General features: G+C 41.4%; 1 protein-coding gene across 1 annotated transcript; it reads right to left on the bottom strand.

Annotated features, from left to right (window-relative positions):
- Window positions 1-813: 813 nt before the first annotated feature.
- Window positions 814-3,036, bottom strand: LOC120560988 (kinetochore-associated protein 1-like). Its single transcript, XM_039803918.1, has 9 exons — window positions 2,977-3,036; window positions 2,802-2,857; window positions 2,564-2,642; window positions 2,356-2,477; window positions 2,113-2,248; window positions 1,923-2,018; window positions 1,681-1,737; window positions 1,187-1,241; window positions 814-997 (listed from the first exon to the last, which is right to left on the bottom strand). The coding sequence occupies exons 1-9, from the start codon at window positions 3,022-3,024 to the stop codon at window positions 882-884; spliced, it is 765 nt and encodes a 254-aa protein (XP_039659852.1). The 5' UTR covers window positions 3,025-3,036; the 3' UTR covers window positions 814-881.
- Between the last annotated feature and the right edge of the window lie 9,109 nt (window positions 3,037-12,145).

Here is a 12,145-nt window from a genome sequence, read left to right as displayed (position 1 = left end):
GGTTGGAGTGCATATAGTTATGTTTTTAAGCCTAAATCAAGGTAACCTGTTGTTTCGGAGTACTCAGATAAACAGTGATTCATGGCCTACTGACGGAAAAGAAAAAATAAAGTCATGTCCTAGCTGGTGCGATAAACGTGATAGCGTAGTGGACGGTGAAGTGGACTTTTACGTTTTTATTTTTGCTGAGGGAGGTTCGAAACCAGCGCGACACGGATCATCCTAATTACTTTTAAAACACATTTTTCCCGCTGTACAATGTTATAGTAATGTAGGGCTCAGATTTTCAGTTCAGTATAGTTTTGATTTGAGTTGCGACATCCAAAGGCCAGTAAAATGTTTATGAATATGTAGCGAATCTGTTGACGTGGGTAGGTTGATAGGTTTACACGGCATCTGGATAGGCTCGGAAACCAGTAGGTGGAAAAACCAGAAGGCACATAAAACCGGGACCATGGTCTCTGGCACGGACCAGTGGACACACACACACACACACACACACACACACACACACACACACACACACACACACACACACAACTGGTCTCTGGCCACTATGGCTCGTGTCTCAGGGCCAGGGGGCGTGGCCATAGTGGATTTGATTGGGTCAGGCCAGTGCCAATAAAGAAAATTAACCAATGGGCAGCTGTGAGTTCTTTATGGGCCGGCGCGGCCAAAAAGTGCGTCGGGCCACCGGGAAAATGCCCGGTATGCCAGATGGCCAGTCCAGCCCTGTTTGAAACCATATTATAAAGTTTTCAGTTCAGTATACTCTGCCATGCAGTGTACCCAAAAAAAACAACACCAAAACAGTTTCATCTATCATGCATGTTTTAAATGTTCATATTCTAGTACTAGCAGTCCATGAAAGTTACATAGTCCTAGCAAGCAGGACAGTTGGCTGTAAATGGTTGGAACATGAGTAAAGCGTACTTGAGGAGGAGAACAAAGGTCCTGTAGAGTGTTGCCTGTTGATCAGGACTCAGAGGAACAGAAGCTGTCACCAAGAAAACAGATCAGAAAGTCAGGAGCATACTGAACATTGCAAACATGTATATCAATAACCTTCTAGCCAATCAGCATCAATTATTCTACCAAAACATTGTATAACAAAAGGACACTCAGCCTAAAGACACATACATCTGTTCCGTTAATGGAAGTGAATTCACTATTATAAACTTAGTACCTGAGACAAAAGGTGCCAGTATCATACTCCTCCAGGTCCTGGAGAAACTGGAAATCTGGGGAGAAAATAAAGTTAATAAAATTTGCTTTGCAGCCCTTTCTCTATTATCACTTGTATTGTAGCAGTGATAGTTGGAGGAGTTTTTACTTTTGGCTCCACATCTACTGGTTAAGTCATATACCATTTAACTGCAACGTCCCTGGTTTAATTCTGGCCGTGAATCTTTGCGGCATTTCATATCCAGCCCTCTCTCTGCTCACATTTCCTGTCTATATCTCTACTGTCACTATTATAGAACGGCAACTGGCTGCCATCTGAGTCCTGGCTCTAGTGCAGGTTGTATTTCTGATATTTTGTAACAATGAAGACATTTATCATATACACTTTGGGACCACATTGAACTTTACTGAAATTGACCATGTCTCAAGTAACAGAGATAAATGACAGCATTATTTGCATTTCTTTAAATAAAAAGCGATGAACTATGACGTTACCTCCCACAGAGCAGGCACAGCCACTACTGCCTCTAGCACCTTCTGGAGGTGGCTGATCTTTGGGAGAAAAACATGCACACAGGTTGTAATGTCCCCCTCAACAATTTTACAAAGACTGGAGAAAAACTTGAAAGACATCATGTATGAGTGAGATACTGCATTCAATTATCTTCACTATTTTTTTTAATATATAGAATTTGAGACTAATTGTGTGATTAGAAAGATTTTATCTGGTGCCTCACCAAGTTGAAGCCCAGCAGCTTCTGAAGCAGACTGTTCCACAGCTGAGGGTCGTACACCTGATACTCCAAGCACAGGTCAGCCACCAACCGCACCGCCTAAAAGGACAAAGGGTGCTTCAGTTTCAGTGGAACTATAGTAAAGTAACTAGCTACAAGAGTTTCAATGTTTTTGGTTAAATAAGTAGGCTACCTGCGGCTCATGACTGTGATTCTTCCACAACCCTTTAACCAAGCCCTCTTTGGGACTACTGAGGAAAGACTGCACCGTGTAAGGGATGTTTAATGCCTCCAGTTGAGAGACAAAGATGTAGCATTTCAGATAATATCTGTATGGGAATATAAAATACAGAAACTTTAACACATCTTACACACCCCTTAAATTAACTTGGCAATTAATTATTGCATGAGTACTATTAAACGTGTTTCCTATTACTGAATTTTGTTCCTGGGGATCTGCAACTCAGCCAGAGTGGCCGAATCAGCGAGGCGGACGAGACAAAGCAGCGCTCGAGTCCGATGGCAGAAGGTCAGACGAGGCCCAGAAGTGCTGAGCGGCTACAGGAGGAAATCCAAAAAATAGACATCAGTCACTTTCTCTGGACACTTTGTCCAATTTTGACTCACTGCAATGTATTACTCACCCAGGTTTCAGCAGATAGGATAGGGTTTAGGAGACGGGCAGCATCATCCATGGGGCAAGACTGCAGCATGTACACCACCCTGAGAGCATCAAATAAACATAATAAATAGAGAAGCTGACACATATTGGTGTTCCTACTATTTGCCCAATCATTGTGGATGTCAAATAATACAGGGAAATATAATTAAAAGGCTACTCAGAAGAAAAATGTGGCAAAAAAGTAACAGCAATGTCTCTACCTCATTAAGTCTGGGTCCTCCTCAATGTTGCTGATACACTCATGATTACCAATATCCTTTATCAAAGAAAAATATGATTTGTCAAATTTCTACACAATGGACTATAATTTGATAAAACAACGTAAGCAGATGAACAGAAACTGTGATTAGCGAATAAAAGCTCAGAGAGACATACCTTGGTGACAGCAGGGCATGTTTTACAGATCCATTTTTCCAACATCATGTTACAGATCCTTTTTTTCTGGGAAGGACAAAAATATCCTAGTCATCTGTCAGAATTGAACATTGGACCTCTGCGTCGAGGCATAAAGCTCTCAGTATATGTACGCCTGCTCTACCCACTGAGCCAACCCGGCCACATGTTACGGATTTTCTGGAGATCCACTTTGTTGATGGTGGCTATTTCCTGAACCACTGCATGAATATGCATTAATCATCACCAAACACCACACAACAGGAAACAGACACTGCTAACTTGTTAAGCTTCCTTCCTCATTATTTCTAAAGCATTCTCAAAATAAGGCATTAGATTCAAATATTGTGTTAAAACAGTTACTCTTATTTGTGTTTATTGCAATGGATGTGTAACAGATTGAAAGTCTGTTAATTTTAAATTATTCTAGATTCGGATTCCCAGCCACACCAACACAGAGAGAAAGACACAATATATAAAAATAGTATTTTATTTTTTTATTAAAAGTTACATTTAAAATAACAATCTCCTTCTCAAAAAACCCAGGGAGACGATGGAAAAAAAACAAAAACAGAATGTCTGCGTCAGCGGGGCTTCGAGTAGCCTATTCCAATCCAGAACCAGGACTTCCGTGGGGCCGCTCTGCTTCAGTCAGTGGATAAACCGTAAAATCAATGGGCAGCCTGTTTGTAGCCCGGGAACTTCAAAACAGTCTCGGGTGACTAGAGTGACAACTTTCCTTAGTTCCTTTCCTATACCGCTCATCTTTCTTTCCAAGGTGCCGTTTCCTTTTGAATCTGGACCTGATAGGAATTGCCTATCGCTTCGCACAGTTCAATCTGCCAGCCTTTGCCCTAGGAACTCTCCTTCTCATCCCCTGTGCCAATAAAAAGGCCCAGCAGATCCAGGGGAGTACGTCCATGTCAAAACATGTGAGAAGGAACCCTAATTCCAATCTCATTGTCATGACCATCACTGTTTTTGCTGTTTCCAGGGCTTTCTGTCTGTGTGTAACCCAGTCGCTGTCCTTGTGGAAGAGCTCATGAACACCGGAGAATTAGCTGGAGTTCCCTCACAGGTTAGATGTAACTTTATACTATTTGTACCACTTAAGGCTGATCTATGGTTGTACGCTGTAGCCTACGTAAGTGGCCTACGCCATTGTGAGGATTTATACTTGCTACGCTGGTGAGTCTGCATCGTTGTAGCGTATCTCTTTAAGAGAATAGCAGAGCCAGTGTGTGGATTCGCTTCGAAGCTTGTACCGACTCCAGCTGTGGAGACAGAGAAACAAAGTGTCTCCCCTGTGCTTTCTGACCATGGTCGGAAAGCTGTAGCAGCTTTAGGGGGAACGAGTAGGGGGAAATGCACCGCTACCAAGCCATGGCCAAGCGGACCAATCACAGTTGTTGCGGTGTGCGTCATTGCGACATGTAGTTAGATTTCTGGGGAGGTGTACGGCAGGCTACGGTGTAGGGTCCATATCTACGGGCACGTAAGTACGTACCTACGGCGTAGATTAAACTCAGAACCATAAATCAAGCTTTACACGAGAAGTGACATTTCTACTGCTTTAAACTGACAGTTCACGCACTTACACTGCTATTTTATAATTTTTATTTTGACTCAGTATGTCAGCTATTTTAAATGTTTCAACACATTCATATACACATTCTGGCTATCAGCCCCAGCATAAAGCTTTTAAACAGAAAACTTTGCTGGGTAGGTGTGATGGTGTGAAAATGTTAAAGGTGTTTGGTGTTTAAAAAAAGTGTCCGGGTTGGCTCAGTTGGTAGAGCAGGAGCACATACAGTACTGTGCAAAAGTTTTAGGCAGGTATGAAAAAGTGCTGTAAACTAAGAATGCTTTCAAAAATGGAACTGTTAATAATTTATTTTCATCAATTAACAAAATGCAGTGAATGAACAGAAGACAAATCTAAATCAAATCAATATTTGGTGTGACCACCCTTTTCCTTCAAGACAGCATCAATTCTTCTAGGTACACTTGCACAAAGTTTTTGAAGGAACTCGGCTGGTAGGTTATTCCAAACTCTTGGAGAACTAACCACAGACCTTCTGTGGATGTAGGCTTCCTCAATTCCTTCTGTCTCTTCATGTTATCCCAGACAGACTCGATGATGCTGAGATCAGGGCTCTGTGGGGGCCATGCCATCACTTCCAGGACTTAATGTTCTTCTTTACGCTGAAGATAGTTCTTATTGACCTTAGCTGTATGTTTGGGGTCGTTGTCCTGCTACAGAATAAATTTGGGGCCAATCATACACCTCCCTGATGGTATTGCATGATGGATAAGTATCTGCCTGTATTCTCAGCATTGAGGACACCATTAATCCTGACCAAATCTCCAACTCCATTTGCAGAAATGCAGCCCCAAACTTGCAAGGAACCTCCACCATGCTTCACTGTTGCCTGCAGACACTCATTATTGTACCGCTCTACAGTCCTTCAGCGAACAACCTGCCTTCTGCTACAGCCAAATATTTCAAATTTTGACTCCTCAGTCCAGAGCACCTGCTGCCATTTTTCTGCACCCAAGTTCCTATGTTTTCGTGTATAGTTGAGTCGCTTGGCCTTGTTTCTATGTCGGGGGTATGGCTTTTTGGCTGTAACTCTTGAAGACCACTTCTGGCCAGACTTCTCCAGACAGTAGATAGGTGTACCTGGGTCCCACTGGTTTCTGCCAGCTCTGAGCTGATGGCACTGCTGGACATCTTCCGATTTCGAAGGGAAATAAGCTTGATGTGTTTTTCATCTGCTGCAAGTTTCCTTGGCCGACCACTGCGCCTACGATCCTCAATGTTCCCCGACTTGTTGCAAGTGTACCTATAAGAATTGATGCTGGTTTGAAGGCCAAGGGTGGTAACACCAAATATTGATGTGATTTTTAGATTTTTTTTTTTGGGTCCCTCACTTTGCATTTTATAAATTGATTAAAAAAACAAAACAATCTATTCATATTTTTGAAAGCATTCTAAGTTTACAGCATTTTTTCCACACCTGCCGAAGACTTTTGCACAGTACTGTATATAGAGGTGTATACCTTGATGCAGAAGGTCCAGGGGATGATTTTCCTGCATGTCTTCTCCCTCACTCTCCCCTTTCATATATGTCTGTCATTTCCATTAAAGGCTGAAATGCCCAAAGAGTCTTAAAAAAAAAAAAAACACCCCACACACTCGGGAAGGAATGTTTTACACAGCTCTTTATTTTGCCGACTTCACATTGACCGAGGCGTATTGTGTCAGACCGATCTTAGAGTTGATTCGCTCCCACCTGGCCCAAGGCTCTCAGTTGCGAATGTCCAGACTCCCCCTGTTCAGTCTCTCTCACCACCACAGTTCATTTCTCTGTGTCAGCGTCTTCACTTTTCAGTGTCGGCAAAATTCCCCCTGCTCCGGCTCGCCACTGCTTTTAAAAGGGAGAGCATGTAATCATGTCTAATGACAACTCTCTACAGGTGTGACAATCAGTCCCCTCCCTGCCTGCTCAGCCACCACCTCCTCCCCACACACTCTCTCTCTCCCCACACCTCCACAGGGTTATACAGGGATTGACATTTAATCTTTTTGGTTTTTCTTGAAGTTGTTCAGCTGTTCCAGTCTACTTTAACTGCTGACCGCCACCTGGTGTCTAAGAATCTTTGACCGTGCAAAACCAAAAACCCACCGTATGTTTGACCTTGTCAAATGTAAGATTTGAGTTCTTCATATCAGATTCGTTTATTCTGCTCTTCAGTCAGGACGATGCTGACTCACTCGCTCGTGAGTACATGAAACACAGAGAGCAACAAAGAGGGAACACGCTGACAAACGGCTCACCTTCACCGAGCTGCCTTAAGGTACCTGAAACTGATATCCTGGTCCCAGTTTATTCTGGGCTACAGTGGAGAAATATAAATTTTGTTATTTTTATTTAAGTAGTTGTATTCATCATTAGTTCAGATTGTGTCTTTATTTTCTATTTAACCATTATCACCTTGATAATTGATCTGTTATAAAGACATAACAGACCTGTAATTCCACTTTAATTTGTTTTTCAGGAGTTTCTCAACATGCAAAATGGAGTTTCGGGATGAAAAGACATTATTTTTGCTGCTTTTTTTTTTTTTTTTTCTTTTTTTTTTTTGTGCTCCCAGATGCAATATATCTTTCAACTATACATGTAATCTTTTAATAAATGCTTTTCAATATAGATTGTAGCAGATTCCCTGAAAACAATGATCACGGTCAAAAATCAAAGGCTATTCATCTTTTTTCATTTTATCACCTCTTGTTTATTATTTGGTGTATGTTGTTATAACTGTTGGCTAACATGCAGTAATAACTTAAATGTCAAATGTATACTAGAAAAAAGTAGCTAGATTGCTACTGCCTATTTGACAGAGGATTTCACAGGCTTGGGCAGTTTTTCTGTTTTGGTTTATACACACAAATAGAAGTATATAAATATTCTGTAGGCTGCACTCCTTTATATATTTAACCCCCATTTTCTTAATTTAGGTTTACTATATTCTTTATTGTATGAAACAGAATTTGTTAGTTTAATCTGTGAAAGGTATCCTGCCGGAGTACACATTTTGTGAGTCCATATTTAGTTACCACTTTTTTGACATCTGTATACACAACTGTGAAACTGTGGGTTAAACTCACACTTAGTCCTTGACATCTGTATACAAAACTGTGAAACTGTGGGTAAAATTCACACTTAGTCAAGGTTCAGCTTATTTGGTAGGTGATGATCCGTGAGAGCACACAGATACAAAAGGGCTCAGGGCTAATGTGGTGCATGAACCACAAGCACTATACATCAAGAAGATGCTTCCTGTTTGATTCAGCGGTAGACTAGTTGATACAATGAAGTCAGAGCCGCATCTCAGCCAGTGTGAGCTTACTTCTCTTTCAAATTCACGTGACTTTTAAAAATGGAGATTGCTGCGTGGGAAGCTGTGTGATTATAATGTACAGTAATAGTCTCTAAAAGGGCCCATGACATGGTGCTCTTTGGATGCTTTTATATAGGCCTTAGTGGTCCCCTAATACTGTATCTGAAGTAGGGGTGGGCGATATATATCGTTTACGATAATATCGTCATTGTTGTGTTAAGGATGTGCAAATTGACATTGAGTATTTCAATTATTTGGAAAAAAACACTTCAAAACACGCATTGGAACCGATTGGAACGCTACACATTCACTCATGTCAACAAAGATGGCGGAGAGCGATTGTGCAGCGGCTGCTAGCTCTCCTGTCGGTGTATATTTATACAAGTACAGCCACACTGAAATAATCAATACAGGACTATGATACAGCACAGCCGTTACGAGAGCCTTCCAGGCGGCTCATAACATCCCGGAGGACATAGCCAGACCAGCCGCTCCAGGTTGTTGTCGGCACTAGCACGCCGAGCTAGCTACCAGCAGGATAAGAAAATAATTCCAGAGGCAGAGCGGAGGACTGTACATTTTTGTGCACAATGAATGGACCACTGACCGCAGGATCGTTGCCCAGCACGTCTCATCTGACCTGGAGCCCTGTCTGTAATATACAGGCCATTTTATTTACTACGAAAACAGCACACTGCCGTCTACGTAGCCCCTGATGCTAACGTTAGCACAAGTTTGGCTCACTGCTAACCATAGTGAACAAACTGCAGCGCGATCACCTGGAGGGGACTTTCTCAAGGCGTCCTTAAAGTCTTTACTCCCCAGCTTTTTTCCAGCATGTAGATTGTGCTACTAGAGGGAAGAACACACTAGACCATGTATACTCGAACATCAAGAAAGCACACAGAACTGCTCCTCTCCCTCACCTGGGCCAGGAAGGTCACATAAACTAATCCTGATCCCAGCATAAGTCCCGGTCAGAAGGACTATACAGCCAAGTAGAAGGACTATCAGAACCTGGCCTGACACGGCCCTGTCCCAGCTCCAGGACTGCTTCCAATAAGGACATGGTTGTGTGCAATATGTTACAGAACAGAGCCCTTTGTTTATTGTTATAATTTCATCTTGCTTGTATGCTGCACAATTTACATTACAGCAGAGGTGAACAACTGAATGTGTACTCAGAGTTCAATGTTCCTATACTAGTTCAATTAGTATAGTATTAGTATTTTCTCTTTGTATTATTTTTACTTGAATACTTAAATTTAAAGAATTATTTTAAAGAAAATAAATAAGAACTTTTTTTTTTTTTATTTAACATTGTGCCCATTATCATCATCAGTGATTAAGTAACTCAGACTTTTAAAAACACATTTTTAAAGGATATCGTCTAATTATCGTTATCGTCAAAATCTGAAAAAATATCGAGATATTATTTTTTGTCCATATCGCCAACCCCTAATCTGAAGTCTCTTTCCCGAAATTCAGCCTTGGTGCAGAATTACAGCCACTATAGCCAGTCCCACAATGATCTTTCCTTAGTATGTGCCATTTCTGTGTCTGTAGCTATTGAGGAGGAGAGAGGAGGGGGCAAGGTGGAGGATGGGGATGTGGCCTTGACCAACTGCCACTTTGCTCATTTGAAAGCCATGATGTCTCTCTCTCATGGGCGGGCCAAATTCTCTGGGCGGGCAAAGCAGAGAAAGGGGAGGTAACCTTGCTCCTTATGACCTCATAAGGAGCAAGATTCCAGATTGGCCCATCTGAGCTTTAATTTTCTCAAAGGCAGAGCAGGATACCCAGGGCTCAGTTTACACCTTTCGCCATTTCTAACCACTGTGAAATTTTCATGCCATGGGACCTTTAAATTTGTCTTCAGTGTTGGGTTGAAATGGCACATTACACAAATCAAAGACCACAATTACATTTTTTAAATTAGTGTCCATGTATGGGTTGAAATTACAAATTGGGTTTTACTGTGCATGTCTTCCACAAATTCCACACTGTAATTACACTGGTCCAATTAAATAAGGCCACGCATCATACAGATGTCCTTTGATCATTTATTTCCACCTTTTCATCGTAAGACACCGTGAAAAGTACAAGAAAAATAAACACATAAAATACAATGAGTCAAATATACTTCTTTCAGTCATTTTACAGTCTTTTAAGCACATTTCCTTAACTACCCGGGGCCCACAATGTTAGCGTTACAACAGTACAGAAAGTGCATTAAATGCAAAGAAATTACAACAAGTTTTAAACACAAATATGACAAGGCTGAAATACAAAAGCACAATTACCGTGTGCGCCTCTTGGACCGTGCAAAATCTTTATTTGAGGACGTACAATTTTTCTCTGCAGCCACGTTGGCTCTCTGTATTCCTCTAACCCACAATGCAACAGGTGTGGCCTTCGCTAATCTCTGGTCATTTGACCTTTGACCTCAACATCAACAATGACATTTGTAATAAAGAACAAGAAATTTAAACAATTATTTTTAAGGTAAAATATTTTAGTACAATTTTAAATCCAACATCCCTTTTTAAACTTATTTATTAAATTTGTAATGTTTTTAATTACTGTATGAATTCAAACACTAATTAAATTATCAAAATATAGACTAAACATGAAATCTCAGTAACACTGTCCCTCAGACAGTTACACTCCCACCTAATTACTATGATTTATGACACATTTATGGAAACATTTAAATAAATCTAGTAATTTCCAGAAATAAACAACTGTCATTTTATACCTCTCAGGTCAGCACTGCCACTTTAAACTCTACTTACTTGTAGGTTCTTCTTAGAGATTAGTTCCATTACAACATATTGGTTGTTTTCTATAAGTACAACTAACTTATGAATAGGTCGTTCAAGAATGGACCCTCTTTCCTGAGCTTTCTGTTTCCCATTTGTACTGTAACTTTCCGCACCAACCCATCTTCATCTCTACAAACATCTAATACCCTGCCAATTCTCCACTCATTACAGGGCACCTCGTCTTCTTTGACAATGACTATATCTCCAACCTTCACATTACGGCTTGCAGAGTGCCAGCGTTGTCTGAGGATAATGTTTGCTAGATACTCTTTCCTCCATCTACTCCAGAATTGTTCTGTCAGGTACTGTATCCTGCCCACCTTTTCTTGGAATATACATCTTCTGCCACAAATTTTCCTGGAGGAGGAAGCGGGACAGAGCCTTTCATGGTCAGCAAATGGTTTGGAGTAAGTGGTTCTAGACTTTTGGGATCACTGATGCTGTCAGTAGTGAGGGGGCGACTGTTTACTATTGACATCGCTTCATAGAAATCTAATCTTCCAGCACTCTTGGAAAGGACACAGCTGAAGACCCTCCCACGTGACTGGCATCAGGTACGTTCATGATAAAGTCACAATGTTTCTCGGCCAGGTAAGACGTCAGCCTGTCTTTATCAACTTCTTTTAAAGCCTTTGTGAGTTCACTTTTTGCCCCAACAAAATTGGTCCCTCGACCTGATTTGTCTTACAGCTCCACGAATAGCTATAAAACACCGCAGTGCGTTCATGAACACATCAGTTGTTAGATCTTCCAATATTTCAATGTGGATTGCCCTTGAGGATAGACAGGTGAATATCAGGCTGTACCTCTTATGCTCTTTACGACCCTGCTTAGTGAGAAAGGGCCCAAAACAATCCTTCCCACAGAAGGAGAATGGTGGTGAGGGATCAACACGGTTAGCAGGCAAATCTGCCATCTTTTGTGTTTCTGTTGGTCTGCGAGCTCTACATTGTTTGATGTAGCTTGCCACAATTTTGCTGCCACCCACTACCCAGTAACCATGTGCTTTGAGCTCATTGAGAGTCTGTCCTCTGCCTTGATGCTGTCTTTTTTTCATGGCAGTAACCTATGATCAGAGGTATAATCACCCCATCTCTTGGTAAGATTACCGGATGCTTCAAGTCATGAGGTAAGGAGGCCTTCTTTAATCGCCCTCCCACTCTGAGAACACCGTCTTTCATTACTGGATCAAGCTGGAACAACTGATGGTTTTGTGGCAGTTTACCATGATTCAACATTTGTATTTCCTCTTTGAAGGCATTCTTTTGAGCTAACTTCACAAGTACAAGACTGGCTTTCCTTCTGTCTTCTACACTTAAGGGCTCTGCTGTTTTCGCTCTTTTTGCCAGTTTCTGGATTCGAGCCACATCATTCAATGTTGTAACCTGACTCCGCTAGATGGATTGCTTCGCATTTGCTCG

Source organism: Perca fluviatilis, chromosome 6 (genome assembly GCF_010015445.1).
Source record: "Perca fluviatilis chromosome 6, GENO_Pfluv_1.0, whole genome shotgun sequence".
Lineage (NCBI taxonomy): Eukaryota > Metazoa > Chordata > Actinopteri > Perciformes > Percidae > Perca > Perca fluviatilis.
The sequence above is the reverse complement of the archived record's forward strand: the minus strand, read 5'-3'. Positions and strand labels throughout refer to the sequence as shown.

Coding starts and splice junctions, on each gene's coding strand:
- LOC120560988 (XM_039803918.1), bottom strand. CDS start 3,024: ATGATGTTGGAAAAATGGATCTGTAAAACATGCCCTGCTGTCACCAAG. Junction 2,249..2,355: donor ATCCCCAGGAACAAAATTCA/GTAATAGGAAAC, acceptor ATTCCCATACAG/ATATTATCTGAAATGCTACA. Junction 998..1,186: donor ACTGGCACCTTTTGTCTCAG/GTACTAAGTTTA, acceptor TCTTGGTGACAG/CTTCTGTTCCTCTGAGTCCT.